Source organism: Spea bombifrons, chromosome 8, assembly GCF_027358695.1.
Source record: "Spea bombifrons isolate aSpeBom1 chromosome 8, aSpeBom1.2.pri, whole genome shotgun sequence".
Lineage (NCBI taxonomy): Eukaryota > Metazoa > Chordata > Amphibia > Anura > Pelobatidae > Spea > Spea bombifrons.
Genome location: NC_071094.1, coordinates 41,906,952 through 41,923,727, shown reverse-complemented (window position 1 = coordinate 41,923,727; position 16,776 = coordinate 41,906,952). Strand labels below are relative to the sequence as shown.

General features: G+C 41.7%; 3 protein-coding genes across 3 annotated transcripts; 1 reads left to right on the top strand and 2 right to left on the bottom strand.

Moving 5' to 3' along the window:
* Positions 1-2,098: 2,098 nt before the first annotated feature.
* PPP1R11 (protein phosphatase 1 regulatory inhibitor subunit 11) lies at positions 2,099-6,135 on the top strand. Its single transcript, XM_053472557.1, has 3 exons — positions 2,099-2,202; positions 3,394-3,502; positions 4,952-6,135. The coding sequence occupies exons 1-3, from the start codon at positions 2,125-2,127 to the stop codon at positions 5,128-5,130; spliced, it is 366 nt and encodes a 121-aa protein (XP_053328532.1). The 5' UTR covers positions 2,099-2,124; the 3' UTR covers positions 5,131-6,135.
* Positions 6,136-10,015: 3,880 nt separating this feature from the next.
* LOC128503887 (olfactory receptor 1019-like) lies at positions 10,016-10,957 on the bottom strand. The gene has a single exon (XM_053474082.1). The coding sequence runs from the start codon at positions 10,955-10,957 to the stop codon at positions 10,016-10,018; it is 942 nt and encodes a 313-aa protein (XP_053330057.1).
* Positions 10,958-13,811: 2,854 nt separating this feature from the next.
* Positions 13,812-15,527, bottom strand: LOC128503886 (olfactory receptor 8D1-like). The gene is made up of 2 exons (XM_053474081.1): positions 15,427-15,527; positions 13,812-14,355 (listed from the first exon to the last, which is right to left on the bottom strand). Exons 1-2 carry the CDS (start codon positions 15,525-15,527, stop codon positions 13,812-13,814), a joined length of 645 nt encoding a protein of 214 aa, XP_053330056.1.
* Between the last annotated feature and the right edge of the window lie 1,249 nt (positions 15,528-16,776).

The window sequence follows — 16,776 nt, the reverse complement described above, 5'->3', positions numbered from 1 at the left end:
AGCTTTTCTGCCAGAAACGCTTTAAAAAGAGCCAAGGAAGATTCAAAATGGTGTTTTTTAGGCTTACGGCCCCTGTCCTGCCAGAGAGCGATTTCTCTGCCTGATTAAACGGAAGCCAGACGAGCCTCGCAGGCAGTTTGCTTACCGGGGGGCGTCCATGCTGAGTTGATTTGCACTGTTAATGGGACACTCCAGCCTAGGGAGACCCCATCGTTCATGCTTTTCAGGACACATCACCTTCACATATTACTGACCAGCCCAGATAAAACGCCGCCCTGAAGTATGTGGGATCTATAGACTCGTGGAAGGGAACTAAGTAGTTATACATCCTCCATACTGCAGGGCAGCATTTTATATGGGCTGGTCAGCAATATGTAAAAATGATACGTGTCCTGGAAAACATGGCCGACGTGGCCACCCTACTCCAGCCATCATATGCACTTTAATGCATATCGGAGCGGCATGGCCCCTTTAAATTTACGTGTTGAACCTTTTGCATTTGCCCCTTTCCCCCCCACCCTCCATCTTAATGCTGCGGAGGAACGAAAGCCGAGAACGGAGAAGCCGACACGTCACTAAAACTTTTAATAGAGCACCCAAAAACGGGAAAAAAAAAAAAAAAAAAAACACATACAAAAAGGACTTAATAGAGTAATAGGCGCCAGTGCATGTGTATAACTTATTAACCTCAAGGTAATCAGTGGCAAAAGTTATCAGACCATGGAGGAGGAGGGCAGCTGCTGCAGGAGGGCTGCATCTTCTGTGTCAGGTTAGCATTTTTTTTGTTTTGGGGGGGGGTGAAAGTACTCACAGAGGGTTAGGGTTACTCAGAGTACTTCACTTTAATACACGTTCTTCTACGGGGCGGGCATCAGGAACATTAAACCGTCACTTTTATGCAATCCACATAATCCGTGATAATCCGGGCGTTTATTTAAAAAGACTAAGGGAGAAAAGAAGAGACGATAATCTAGAACTAGAGAGGAGGAGTTGATGGAATGCAAGGAAGTTTTACTTTATTGAGAGGGTGGTAGATAAGTGGAGCAGCCTCCCAGCAGAAGTGGTAGAGGCTAATACAGTGAGGGGATTAAACATGGATGGGATAGTCATATGGCTCCTGAATCTAAGAGGAGACCAACGGTTTGAGTCTTTATAACAGGGCGACTAGACGGGGACCGAACGGATTCTATATTTCTATGATACTAAACACATTACAGAGCCCCGAAACCAGCCGCAGACATCGGCAGGTGAATCCCGCGGCTTGAGGGGCGGCGTGGAGGACGGGGTTACCTTTTCATTGCCTAAGAATTGAAGGATTAGGGTCAGAATCACGCGGGTGTTTAAATGAGTATTTTCAGGGCAGTCACAGGATTGATGGCGTCAGAAAACCCAATAAATAAGAAAGCAAAAAAAGTGCAGTGCAGGTGAGTTATAGACATGTGATGTAATGAAACCCTCCTGACGTCATATCACATACCAGTCCCCGGGGTCACGTGCATTATCTCCTTCTCCCAGCTTCTTGCCTGTTCCTCTTCTTTTTTTTTTTTTCTTCTCCTCCCTCGCTGGTTCCGCTTTAACTTCCGCCGGATGCCAGAGTGTGGACGCTGCCACCATGGTAACACATAATTTTGCTTCCGCCTTCAGATGGGGTGGGCGGAAAGCGGATTGGTGCCAATTAGCGCTATTCATTCGATACGATTTGATTGGCTCTTTGCGCATCGCGAGAGAAAGAAGTGCACTGTGGCAGGACTGCCCAAATCAAAGCCAGGCAGCGATTGATTGGTCATATGTGAAACGCACATAGCGGAAGCTATAATTTAATTGGCTGTCCTTGAAACGCACTTTTATTTTCGATGCTTCTTCATGATTTAGCATCACAGATGACATTTTAGCTTTGGGCGGAAGCCGCAAAAGTCTTTGCTTCAGTCTGCGTGTAACGTCTTTAATTGCAGTGACCAATAGGAAATATGAGTGCGTTTTAACGTTTTCTTGAAGCAGAGTACTGTGGTGACAGCCTACCATCGAGAGGAGCGGAAGTAAGAGGACAGAGCGTCCCGTAACAGAGTCTGCTCTGTGATTCACTCTTCACCGGTGTACCGTCGTATCTCGCGGGTTGACGACGGAATGGCTGAATCTACGGCGCAGGCAACAGGGGGAGGGGGAACATCTAGCACCGTGACCACAGAGAGTGAGACCCAACCGGTGAGTGACGTCAGGGGAATGACATCACCCACTCTCACCCTTGCAATGGGCTTGTATAGTGTGGGCCTTGTGATGTTTCTTGTAGCGTAGTCTATCACTGCCTCCACACACAGTGGAGAGGTCTGTGTTATAACTGGGTGATAGAAATAAAATCTAGCAATCCGCACACCCTTTGCCATATTCTTAAATGTGACTTTTTATGTAGCGCATCGTTGTACAGCGCCGTGGAATCTGTTGCTGCTATATAAATAATCTCTATGTATAACTATGCATGTGATTGCCTATAGGAGGTCAGCTCGGGACATAAGCTGCAGAGATCTTTTATTGATATGGTGCCAGCAATTCCCGTAGCGCTTCTTACAGTCCCTACATTGAAAGGATCTGCCAAAACTAGAACCGACGGACTAAGATGAGCCGATGCATTAAGTAAAGTGGGCTCGGCTCGCAAGCTGACAATCTACAGGACGTCTATGATTTATGTGTTTGGCAGAGCCTGGTCGGCGGATTTATAGGCCTCAGTAAACGTTTGCTATGGGCCAGCTCCAGGAATTAGACCGTGGGGGATTTTGGCCACTTAACCCATTGTCTGAATTTCTGGAGTAGGTAGAGATCAATATAGCCACATTAGCCCAAGATAAAACGGACTCTGTTTGAAGTCATTACCTTGTTATTGAGCCGAAATAGAAAGTGATGTAAAGTGACGCAAGCTTTCTGGACCTTGGAGGTCTCTTCTTATTTCATCTGGAAAAAGAAACCTCCGAAGAGACCTCCGAGGTCCCAAAAGCTTACGAAATTGTATATCTTTAGAGAGGACAGGAATCCGTTGCATGTAGATTGGTGTTAATTGTAGTGTAGTCCTGATCTATACTAACCAAAGAAACGATAATCTTGTCACTGCTAAATCTATTTTATTTGTAGTCCAAGAGACATGTAAATAATGTGGTAAAATACATTAAAACGACTCAAAATGTTTATCTGCTGCTCCCTGGTTATGCATCACAAACAGCCGAGTGCATTTTATCATCATGGTGATAATGGCAGCAATAAATCTTCATCCTTACGGGAGAATGTGAGATTTGCAGAGTCCCTTTGTCATTAACAGGGTAATAAAACATGTAGGTGACAATGTGTTCTGCATGCCAAGAGTCTAATTAATGTGTAACTAACCCCAAACCGATTACCTCGCTGCAGGAGCACCGGTCTCTGACTCTGAAGCTGAGGAAAAGAAAGCCGGATAAGAAGGTGGAGTGGACGTGTGACACTGTGGACAATGAGCATCTGGGACGACGCTCATCCAAGTGTGAGTGATGATCATTCCGCCGTTATATTATTATAAATTATTATTTTATATAGCGCCATCGTATTCCGTAGCGCCGTGCGATGGTTGTACAGGGAATGTATAGATCAGGGGTAGCTGATCTGTGACGCATTAGCTGCATTTAAAACCCAGCTCCTATAATGGTTGGATAGGGGGTCAGCAACCACTGGAGGCTACACGGGAACCGTCAACCCCAAAGGACTACCCTTATGCAGGTGGTTCTCAAAGGCTTCTTCTAGGACAGGGGCGTCCAACCTGCGGCCCTCCAGCTGCTGCAGGACTACATCTCCCATGCTCCTCAGCCAGCCCCTTAGCTGAAAGAAAATTATGGTAGTCCTTCAGCAGCTGGAGGGCCGCAGGTTGGACACCCCTGTTCTAGGAGCTCGGCTGGCCCCTTTGTTATTCCTAGGTGGCCAACATCTTCATGCTTCAAATCCACCTTACTGAAAGCAGGGTTTATGATGCAGAACACATCTGGCTACATCACGGAAGTGGCTTTTGCTTCACGTTGAGGTTTTCTTGCAGATGCTTTCTGGAAATGATAAAAAATGAAACCAAATCTTATTCTGTATTTTTTAATAATCCTAAAAATCCAGCTTTCAATATTTCTTTTATGGGACCGTGCAATTAGTAAAATTCCATTTCCATTTCAGGCAGTTATGATGAAGAGATGATTCCTCTATTATTTCCCCCCGTCCTTGGGGGCAGCTATAAATACACTAAAAGCAGAGCATTTCATATTTGCGTCTGAATGTAATGTTTGCTGGTGAACAAACAAGGCACCGTTGGAAATGTGATATTCTTGCATTAAGACAATGCAGCTCGTAAAAGAGGAATTGAATCATTACAGTGAGATAAAGCACAGCCCTTTTCAGTATCAATCACGTTCAGCTCCAAAGGTCTCAAACGACAAAATAGAAGAGTTACACTATTGTTCAAGCACAGTCCTGATACTGGCACCCAAAAGCACCTCTACAGGTCTAATTCGGGGTTAACTTTAGAGTTGGCAGTGGGCTATTTGATGATGCACTGCCATACACATGTCATTGCATTGACCTTGGTTGTGTTGGCACTAGAGTCCCAGTTTCTCGGCTTGGGTGAATATTTTGGATTATGTATGTACACGCGATATGTTGGAAGCACCCGTTTTGTTGCACTGAGATTTTTATACACCCCGTCCGGTTACCTGGAAACATTGGGGACCAGGGGGGCCCGTAATGAAAACCCAGTGAGATGACAAAATCATTCTTTTCTCTGTACAGAAGAAAGTGGGGCAAGTTGGCGTCATCCAGCTAGACAGAGTAGATAGGAGTTACCATAATATACCTTTTGTATACACAGGCTTGGTAATACTAGGGCACGATTGGCCTCTTCTGACCCATACTTGCCGGTGTTTTGTGAATTTATTCCTGCTTTTCTCTTCTTTCTCAGGCTGTTGTATCTACGAGAAGCAGAGGCCGTTTGGCGAGAGCTCAACAGAGAGCGAAGATGAAGACGATGAAGGCTGCGATAGCGCGCACTGCATCCGGGGCCACAAAAAGATGGGAGGATCTGCTCCTAAACAGACAGCTCCGCCAAGCCGCGATAGCTCGAGCAGCATGAAGCACTGAGACAGCCCCGAGGGGGACCCAGTGCATCGTTTATTAAATGCATACTGAATAGTTACGAGGGGGGGCCCCGTCTCTTCATTATCTTGAGTGACAGCAGCAAAGTGTGGTCCTGTTATCGTCTCCTTTCACCGGGGCATCCAGGGCAGTCAGAAGACTTGAGGATGTAAGGCATGGTGCAAATCAGCTGACGGCTGGTTTTAACATGTTAACCCTGCAAATGCCAGAGCTGTGTACAATGTATTTGGTCACCTCTGTGGCTCTCAAAAAATGTGTTCTGAAGGCGTATTTATGCCTCCATTTCTACAGCACAACAGCTGCATGGGATGAGCCTGGTTGTATATGCTGAGTCTGGCTGTGCCGTCTTAAACACTATATAAATAACTGGTGTCCAGTTCCTCTCTCGGCTGTCTTCAACTCTCAAGTGCTGAGGTGCATTGACCCATTGAATGTATATGCATGCCCTATCTATCATTACTTTCTGTCTCCATCCTCAGTGGAAAGTATTGTAGTCTACAGAATGTACCCTTTTCCGTGAAATCGCCCTCTAATCCATTCTGCCCCAGGCTGTACTCGTAATTTTAATTATTTTGGTCCTATATTTATTAAAATATAGCCCCGCTGAAGCACTATGCTATAATTAAGCATATTATATATCACAGATCTATATAATACTGGTGCTTAATCCTCCATATAACCATGACACCAGTTCTTAAGATGTTGCTTTTAGCCCACTGAGTAATCGGTTACTCTGCACACTCCTTAGATTTTACTTTGTCCAAAAAATAAAAAAAAATAACTATTCTTCGATAAAAACCTTATGATGCTCCCTGAGGAACATCACATGTAGCAGATTCCGTTATCAAAAAAATACGTTGAGCATCAGATGCCCCCTCCAGAGGGTCCAAAGAGCATAGGACCATCCAAATATATTATTTTTTTGCTGTTTATAGAATCTGTATATTGTGTTTTTTTTCCTGTTGGGAATTAAAAAGATTTTGTTTGGTATTTTTTTGAATTCCTATAACACTTAGAGAGCTGCTGTTTCCACCACTGCAGATCTTCCTCATGTGTGAAAATAGATGGGTTTGTAAGGATATAAGTACCTGTACTCAGAGGGTTAAAATGAAGATGGGAAGTGACTGGGCGATTAAGGTTTGTTCATTAAACAAGAGCAAGTGGGAATAAACAAGCTAACCTATTTCACCTCATCATCTTCATTAAGTATTATGGTTGGACTGCCCCAATGAGCTTCTTCTGTAGAAATGCTTGATATACATATCCTTTACAGTCCCTAGTTAAAATGAGGTTTGTTGCATGTTAGAAAACCTGTGTCCTGTCTACCCATCGTACAGCGCTATGGAATACAATGGCGCTATTTAATACAATAATAACTGAAGCTTAATGGGGTTGACCCTTCAAAATATAAAGTGTCTTTAGCTGAAGGTGATAGATTTTTATTTGGCTTTATCTAGAAGAAGATGAAGAGTCACATAAGCTTTTTGGATCTCAGAGGTTTCATGTGAAGGTATCACCTTCCACTAAGGACTCCATCTTCTTTTGGACCAATACCCTTACATCCATTTTCCTTATTAACGCCCCCGTAAGCTCCCACTTTATCTGCCATATCTATTAATTAAAAATATCAAGAGGGAGTCAGTTGCAGGGCTCGGGCTTCACCATGGTCTACGTGTATAATCTCAAAAGCCTGGTGGACCCTACACTAGAACGTTTGGAACCATCTGGCAATACTTGGGCAGGGAGTATGAGAATAAGAGCCTCTTCTTGAGAATACCCTTGTTTTTTTTCAAATGTATACCTTTTATTTGGTGGGCTTAGAAATAGAGGTAAAGCCAAGTAAGTTTTTGGGAGCTCAGAGGTCTCTTTCAGACGGAAATATATTGGAGTTGGTCCACCTGTGTAACTATAGCAGCCTCCACTCTTCTGGGACAGCTTTCCACACGATTTTGGAGGGAATTTTTGGTTGTTCATCCAGTAGATAGTTTGTGAGGTCAGGCACTGATGTTGGACGAGACGCCCGGCTCGCAATGTCCAATGTTCTAGTTCATCCCAAAGGTGTTCGATGAGGTTGAGGTAAGGGCTCTGTGCAGCTGGTCAAGTTCTTCTACACCAAACCCATCCAACCGTGTCTTTATGGAGCTTGCTTTGTGCGCTGGGGCACAGTCATGCTGGAATAGAAAAGTTTTCCTATCCTACGATATCCTATCATTGCTGCTTCCATTGTTCCATTTATTGTTTTATCATCAGGTCCTTCAACCTCTCCACCTCGTTACAAAAAAAACATAGTTTCATTCCATGTTCCTCAATCGTTTCCTAGTCAGTAAAACGGTTCAGTTATCTTCAGCAGCAGAAGGCGATATCATGTATTAGAGAGCTCCCCACGTGCCCGTGGAATGCATTTGCATGTTAATGTGAGTTCTAACGAGCTTCCCTCCTACTCAGACCGTCGTCAGAAAAGGGAGAATAGAGGGGATTTGGGATTTGGGATTTGGGATGCAGAAATCTGTTTGATCTCATACACATTATTCTCAGAACGTTGCCAAAATAGCAGAGCGCCAGAGAAATGAATCATAAGAAACAATAGCAAAGAAAACTCTATTTACTAAAATACATTATTTTATGCCTGCATTAACCCCCGCATCACAGAACAGAGCCGCCACCTTGTGGTTTATTCATTAAAGGGAGAGTTGTCAAGAAAGTTTAGTGCTGTACAACACTGCGATATGCTTATACGCTCTACACCAGCTTCTGGACAGGCATCAGGGGAGGAAAAAGGGACAAACTTTGGGGCCCAAAAATGGTCTCTCTCTCTTACACAGGAACATTTATGAAGTTCACTATTTAAATAACTCTCAAATTATTTGGCCTCTAATATGTTGAGCAAATAGACTTTAGCACATCTATTATTTTACCATTTCCTGTAAAAACCGTTGAAAAGCATTGTTTGTTTATATGGCGGGAACTTGGAACGTAGGATGCCGCCTCTTGCTGTCCCTCTCACTTTAACCCTTGGCTCTGCCTCTGTTATACCTCACAGGTCAGAGAGCACGGCAGCCATTTTAAGTTAGTCAGTTTGAAGCAGTGATGCAGCTGAGGATGTAAACTCCTATATTCCTGTCAGTATTAATAAACCTGATTATTTAGTAAATGTTCAGCAATAAAGCAACTACTGGCATCATATCTGAAGCAGACAGGACTATAACAACGGTGACAAGGATGGGATGTACAAAGGCCCTACTCAACCGAAACTAGAAAATAACAAGAGGTATTGTAATCACTACACACTGCCATCCAGAGACATCCACTTCATGGCAGAGTCATGTTCTTTAATCTCGGCTATCAGGATGCACAGTCACCGGACACGGGAAGATCATGTACTGAGTTGGGTTTCATGTTTCATTGGTACAGACTTCTATTAGCCAAGCTAGACACCATCTTCAGCAAAAAGAGCGCCGGGGCTTCATCTTAACCTTATTCTTTCAAAATATTTCCTTGTATGGAAGATGTTGTGGGTGAAAACGTTTTTCATATATAGAAGACACCGTGGAGTGAAAAGATTTTCCATGTATGTCTACAGGCGACTGTTAATTATTTCAGGAACACAATAGCAGCTCTGACTAGCCAAGTGGCAGATCTCCAGGAGCAGATTATGGCAATAAGGAACATCATGGCTCAGAATGAGGAACAAAAGCTCACAAAAGATCAGGTGCTGAGGCAGAACGATCAGGACAACGTGGCTGAGGAGGCTGTGGTGACTGAGGACGCTGAGAAGCCTGAGGATGCTGAGGAGGCTGCGGCGACTGAGGACGCTGAGAAGGCTGAGGATGCTGAAGAGGCTGCGGTGACTGAGGAGGCTGAGAAGGCTGAGGATGCTTTGGTGGCTGAGGTGGCTGATGGTGATGTTTAGTCAACCTGTGTACAAATCACCAAATGAGCCTCGTGTCAAGGACCTACTCATTTCTTTCTTCAAGTTGATTGTAGTAGATAAGTGTAATAAAATATGAATAAGACTACACTGTGTTTGATCTGCAGTTTGCTGCATGAAGACCACCTATTACACTTTCCATGACAACCTGGAGCCTACCCTTATGGGCCAGGACTACCCTCTGACATCAGTGGGGGCGTGAAGTGGGGCATGTTAGGACCCTGCTCCTGCGACCCAGAGGATTCGGGTGCCGACCCAGAGAATCGGCGCTTGTCCCTGTGTCTCCGGGTGATGACATCTTGATGACACCCTGGATGTATTTGAGACACTGGATGGGACTTCCCCTGTCTGACAAAGAAACTAGATGCCAATTTAATGCTTTTTATTGTTTATTGAGTTTACAGTAATGTGTTTTATATGTGTTTTATATACTTTCCTCCATTTATTGTGACTCCTTTCTTAATAAAGAAAAGAACTAAAAAAGAAAAAATCCTGCGTCCCCATGCTGATGAATAATTTAGTGTTATTACATGAATTCCTGGTAATGGATCCCAGCCCAGTTTACACATAGAAATACAGAATTCAACGACAGATAAGAACCATCCAGCCCAACGTATGTCAAGTTCTGAATTTTGTACAATGTATGTATTACTATTATTATTTATTGTTTTTTTTATAGCGCCACCATATTCCAAAGCGCTGTACCAATGGGTGTGTATCACAGTATAAGCAAAAATATTTAATAGGGACCCATCTTTAATACACTTAATAAAAAGCATGATAATGAATAAGCCAATCCAATATTTGTGATAATTACCTGTGCGTTGTCTGCCGGGTGTGGGGGGCTCCGATCAGAGAATCGCATCACACAAACGCTAATGTAAAATACTTTTGTCCACGTGAAACACGAAGGCAATCGTCTAGTCGTAACGTTTTTGACAATTACACCCCAACCTTACAGAAGTGGAATCTTCGTCTTAGTGCCGATGTCACATCTTTATTTTTCAAGCTGTAGATGAGCGGGTTTAGCATGGGGACAGCAGTCGTGTTAAAGAGAGAGAAAAGTTTATTGGAGTCCAGAGCTTTACCTGAAGTTGGTCTCAGATACTGACAGACGAGGGTTACGTACAGAAGAATGACGACTGTCAGATGGGAGGAACACGTGTAGAATGCCTTACGCCTGCCATCTTTAGATTGGATCTTCATGATGGCGACAATAATGAAGACATACGAGATAAAGGTAAGGAGAAAAGGGGTTAGACTTAAAAGCAACAACCCTTCAATGAGACTCAGCATCTCCAAAACGGACGTATCGCTGCAGGAGAGATTCATCAGAGGCTTGAGATCACAAAAAAAGTGGTTGACTGCGTTCGATGTATAGCAAGAAAACGTAGATAATAAGGCGACGTAAGGAACGACTTCTAAGAACCCCAATGTCCAGCAGGCACTTGCCAGCAGCACACAGGCTCTTGGATTCATGACCAGTTGGTAATGTAACGGTTTACAGATGGCTACGTAGCGGTCAAAACCCATTGCCGTCAGAATAAGCAACTCATTGCATGCTAAGCTGGAGAAGACATAGAACTGTAGAATGCAGTTAAGAAAAGGAACTGTGTTATGCCCAGATACAAAGATGACAAGGATCTTATGTGAGGTGACTGTAGAGGAACACATGTTCAGGACAGCCAAGTTACATAGGAAGAAGTACATTGGAGTGTGCAGCTGACGTTCCAAGCAGACAAGCAGCACAATAGTCACGTTACCACCAAGGGTCAAGAGGAGAATGAGCAGAACAAGGATGAAGATCGGAATCTGTAGCCCAGGGACCTCCGAAATGCCTTTAATAATGAAATAGGTCACGGAAGTCTGATTACTCCCTTCCATGTAGGATCCGGATACGTCTTTTACATGTTACATTAATTCAAGAACTAAAAACACCGGTTGATGTATATTATGTATGTGATGCATATGTTAGAACATGATATAGAAATAATAAAATGGTAACTAAGTATTTTCTTGAAGATGTCCTGGGGTACACAGAATCTTAGGTTAAACCTCTGTATTTTGTGACTCTATATTATGAATCATCACGTCATCATATCTTCCAAATGCCTCTGAAGGACCTTTTCACACGACCCTGGATTACCTTAAGCTTCTTCTTCCAGCGCAGTTTTATTTCAAGGGTTGCAGAGATCAATGCAGTAAATTGCATTTAGTTTAATGTCGCCATTTCCCCATAACCCGAGTCGTGTTTCAGGCTTACCACCCGTATCAGTATACAGTATACATTATCTACCCCTACCTGGTACCGGGACATGCCTCATCCTTCTCTTACATACCCGAGGAGAGGTTTTTATAACATTGCTGTTATTAAGAGACCAAGTCCCAGAGGCTACAGAAAACCCAATGGGCCAAATAGTCTGGCATTAATTATATTTATTTTTAAAAAGTCAGTAACAGACTAATAATAAAACTAATGTCTCAAATAATCAAACTATCCTTAAAATGGAAAAAAAAATCATATACTGTATTTTACTATAAATATTGTAGATTTTTTCTTTAGATATAAAACTAAATTCTGCATTATATACGCATACAGCATGCAGAATATATAAATATATTATCCTTAGTCCAATGCATTTAATATATTAAATGAGATAAATCATTAACCCCCGTGCTGTCCCCTTTTTTTCTTTCATTTGTTAGTCAGTAATGCACAGCAGATCAAAAATAATATATAAAATAATAATAAAAATAAATAATAAAAATACCATATAAAATATTAAAAATTATAATTAATATGATTAATAAGATTTTTTTGTTCTGCAAAAAATTCTGGCATACACAGACTATTGTATGACAAACCAATTAACGAAACTATTTTAGGTGACATGCCCCCTATTAGAATGCTCAGTCTTAATGCTTGGGTTTCTGGCTAATGGGTCAGGATGTTTGGGTTCTGGGCAAAAGAAGCATCTATTGCTGCTGTTTTATCATAGAACTGAACATTGGTAGCTGGCTAAATTGTTGGCGCTTTATAAATAAAGAAAATGATAATAATAATAAAAATAATAATAATAATCATCATAATTGCTTCCTGTCTTCCAATGAGTTCTCCAGAAATAAAACTGTTTTATATTTTTATATATGTGTTTTAGAGTTCTTTTTTTCTTTTGAATATTGCTTGATATGTGGCTATACCAGTTAAATAACACAAAAGTTACAAAAAAGTCAGGAGAGCCTGCCCTCGAAAGAGCAGATGAAGACGATGGAGGGTGAGATTGTGTCCATTAATACCAAAAATGCCCTGTTGGCCAAAGACATCTCAGAACTGAAACAGGTTTTGGGAAAGAAAGTTCACAGAGAGAAACAATCAGAAAAACCTGTGACATATAACACTCAAGAGAGGGACGAAAAGATCTCCAGCTGTCCAGACCACGCGACGAAGCTGGATGTCCTCACCAAAGGCTTAGAGAAGGAGAGGAAAGGGCAATGGATCCACAACTTATCAGACCGGGCTGTGATGTTGGATGTCCCCTGCTGAGAATGAGCCAGGGACCCACAGGTCCTCAGACCACAACATGCACGTGGACCTCCACTTCTGAGGCTAGAGAGGAGGTGGAAACAACCAGGAGCCCACAAGTCATCAGACCACGATATTGATTGGATTTCCCAAACAATAAAATTGGAATTTGATAAAAACACATTTATTGTGGCTTTAACATATTTGTTCATGTTTCCTACTTGGTCTCATGTGGGCCATTTGGTGTCGCTTGGTGTTTCTGGCACAAAAAAAGTAAAAAAACCCCACCTTGAAATGGTTTCTTTGAAAATTTAAGTTTCAAATACAGAGAAAAGGGTATGGAATTTGCAAGGTACAGTAGAGAGAGGATAAATGTAAAGAAAGATAAGAAAACTGTGCAGAACACCCAGCACAAACTCCAACATGTCATGAACTTGATGTAGGAAGATGTTTTCCAAGAAAATTCATTAGCATAACCAGTAATTTTAAAATTAGCGATATGCAAGATTAGCACGAGCACATGGTAAGATATGATGGTGCAGAAGGAAAAGAGAGTCTGCCCTTAGGAGCTGACAATCTATTTTGGAAGTTTAGAGGGAATGAGACAACATTTAAGGCGCTGGTGGGCGAGGAAGGTTTGACTGCATCCAAGATCACGTGTAAAAGTCAGTGGCTTTCACATTCATTACTAAATAACACTGTTCTCCTATAGAACATATTAAATATACTTAGTTAATTGCACCTTAATTCTAGCATTTTAAGGCTATAAGAACTGATGCTTAGTAAATATTATTTAATAAAATAGGTTTATTTCAAGTGCAATAATTATTTTTTGTTTAAGTGGAACTGCATCTTTAATTCATTGATCACAAGCTTTCAATCATGTTTCTCATTCCAGAACATAAATTATGTGTTCATTCGCTGTTATTTTTTAAAAAAAATCTTTTACTTGAGAAAATACTGTTTTTTTTTAATGCATTATAATTCGCAAACTTTAACAAACTCCAAATACAGTAAATACCGTTTCCCCAACAAATATTTACTTTAGTACTTCTGGAAATATAACTTTCCTGTACCATTCCATCAATAATTTGTGAAACCTAATGTCCAACTTATTATTACTATATATTTTTTTACACATAATTCCCCGGCCCACCCACCGCGTCCAGAAAGCTCTTGATGAATTGATACTAAGACCACACGTTAAAGTCTAATCTATTCAATATTAAACACTTGTGACCGTATCCATTTCAGACGACATCTCATGGACTCCTTAATGTCCTTATTTTTTAGGCTATAGATAAATGGATTTAAGACGGGCACCGCCGCGGTGTTAAACAAGGAGAAGACTTTATTGGAATCCAAATTGTCCGTCGAGCTTGGCCTCAGATACTGAGAGCAAAGACTCACATAGAGAATTATAACGACCGTGAGGTGCGAGGAACACGTGTAGAAGGCTTTACGTCTCCCGGTGTTGGTGCGGATCCTCAGTATGGTGGCGATAATGAAGATGTAGGAGATAAAGGTCAGAAGAAATGGTATAAAGCCTACAAGTAAAAGTCCTTCAAAAAATATCACAAACTCTAGAAAAGTGGTGTCGCTACAAGACAAATTCATTATGGGCAAAATATCACAGAAATAGTGATTAATCTCATTGGACTTATAACACGAGAAGCGAGATATTGCCCACATGTGTGGTATGAGCTCTATAAATCCCACCAGCCAACATGAAACGATTAAAAGGACACAGATTCTGGGGCTCAAATGGGGGTGTGCAAATGGGTGTCCACACAGACGAGCAGGAGAAGGGTCATGTTACCGCTCACTGTGACGAGGTAGATGAAGAGAACCAGAAGAAAGACCAAAGTCTGCAGTTCTGGAACCTCTGATATCCCCTTAATAATGAAATAGGTCACCGGGGTGTGATTTTTATAATTCATGTCTTCAGCTCAATCTAATGCTTGCTGTGTAGGTAAAAGAGAAACAATAGTATAAATATCCCCTAGTCACATTTTAAATGTGTTTTCACATGACAACTACATAGAATAACTTGATTCCACTAGATGGACCAAGATTGGTGAGGCCTTCCTGTGAATTCAGTGGGGCGACCTGTGATCCTGTTGTAGGATCCTAAGAGGAACATTTAAACATGCATGGGGTAGGCATACGGCTCGTGAATCACAAGACCAAGGACCGTTGAGTCTTTATTTCAGGAAAAACAGGCAGACTGGATGGGCCTAATGGGTCTTAATCCAGCCATCCAGTGGGACTCCACTCAGGGTAAGTTGATTGCTTGGGCAGCTTTGCATAAAAAGAAGTCACTGAAATCTTAACATTAAATCAACTAAAAATACCTGAAGCCAAGCAGGATACCAGAGTATCAAGGAAGCTGAAATCTGTCATCTACTGTTTAAAACTCAACCCTTTTGTTATTCTTTGTAGAGGTAGTGGGATGACAGGTGGTTCCTCTGGGCTTCCAAGGCCAATATCAAAAATATTTAGAAGGGCTTCTATAAAAGAGAAGCTCAGGATCACTCACATATTTATCTTAAACATTACAGAAATATAACTTTATGAGAAGTCTGTCTAACCTGCCCTATATGCTCTAAACAGGACCTTAGATCAATGAAGGCCCTCCGCAGCTGCCTAATCTTTGAGTTCCTTCACTCAGTTATATTCCCATTGTAATTTTCACAATTCTATAGAACAAACTGTATGGAGCTAAAGTGAGCTAAATGTATCTGAAACAACATTCTACAAAGAGTTTTCACTCACATATAAAAAGTTTACAATCTAATAATATTCGAAGAGCAATATCATCTTTACATACATCTCCCCCTCTTGAGAGCTCCTCAAAGTGCAGCCCAGAACTGAAATGCGAGCGAGAGATCCTCGAAGGGCGAAATAACATACAAAAAAGGTCAATATCATCTTTACCAGATTTTCCCACACGTAGCACACCCGATGAAATCATCAATTGCCCAGCATCAAAGTGTAACCCAAGACTTTTCTAATGCGCCTTGGGCAACAATCCAAAACCACGATGGTCAGAAAGCATCTGCATCATTAACACAGACTGCCAATTAACGTTCACTTTTTACATTTTGTATTTGTTCCAGGGAAAAAAAGATGGGACTGACGAAAGACTCGTATTCTTAGTCGCTGTGAAATTCAATTCTATTGTAACGATTTGCATCCAAGAATAAAATGAAATATACCTTTCTGCAATTTCTTTACATATATCCTAATCGTTAAATAGCAATTGTTCGGTAACAGTAAATTGGCGGTCTAATTAAAAAAAAAAATCTTCATTAAGCATCTTTCGAAACATTAAATCCAAGTTCATGCCTGTGAGTTAGTAGGGTTACGGTGATTATTCCAAAAAGTATATATGTTGAAAGGAACATGACCCTAAAGCATATATATATATATCTTAAAAGTCAATATTAGACATCAATATCAACATTTATAACATATATCTTACCTGCACCGGTAAATCCAGTCTGGAAGGCTGGCTATAGAGTCCAGAATTTATAACTCTGCCAGATGGATGTCCCCGTAGGTCTGAATGATATCATAGGGGAGTAAACTTATATGAACTTCTCTAAAGTGTATTACAAGAACTTACAGTCATAGAAACATAGAACTTAATGAGTTATTCACCATTTAGCCGATCTAGTCTGCCCACTAATTGGTCTTGTAAGGCAGTTGCCAGTAAGCATATTGTTTAATGACACAGTAGTCTTTACATACTCTCTTTTATCATGGACAGCGTCTCCGACGACAATTACCTATGTGCCGCTGTTCTATGAAGAGCGCGTGGACTATGACATAATATCTTAGTGCTTCTTAAAGATGTGTGGCTTCAGAGACAACATGCGGTGGCGGCTGTGCAGGCTACTCACAGACCTTCAGAATGCAACTGGGATGGCTAACAGGCCCAACTGGCCAATTGAGTAGCGCACTGGGAAGCCTAATTCATTTATGACATGGATTATGCTACAAACTTCAATGGAAAAGACCGTTGCTGGGCCTGTTCAGCTGGTGGCCACACACTACCACCGGAGCAGATTAGATGCACTTGGAGCATTTGTCTGGTGTGCCAGATGGCCAGTCCGGGACAGGTGCCATGGTTGGAACGACCAAGGGTACTGGGACAAACCCTTCAGAATTTGAGGAT

Bases quoted from the DNA above. Each gene is read 5' to 3' on its own strand.
- LOC128503886 (XM_053474081.1), bottom strand. From the start codon at position 15,527: ATGATATTGACCTTTTTTGTATGTTATTTCGCCCTTCGAGGATCTCTC. The intron at 14,356-15,426 runs GTATGTAAAGAT...CCCCCATTTGAG, and splicing joins AGCTCTCAAGAGGGGGAGAT to CCCCAGAATCTGTGTCCTTT.
- LOC128503887 (XM_053474082.1), bottom strand. From the start codon at position 10,957: ATGGAAGGGAGTAATCAGACTTCCGTGACCTATTTCATTATTAAAGGC.
- PPP1R11 (XM_053472557.1), top strand. From the start codon at position 2,125: ATGGCTGAATCTACGGCGCAGGCAACAGGGGGAGGGGGAACATCTAGC. The intron at 2,203-3,393 runs GTGAGTGACGTC...ACCTCGCTGCAG, and splicing joins CAGAGAGTGAGACCCAACCG to GAGCACCGGTCTCTGACTCT. The intron at 3,503-4,951 runs GTGAGTGATGAT...CTTCTTTCTCAG, and splicing joins GGGACGACGCTCATCCAAGT to GCTGTTGTATCTACGAGAAG.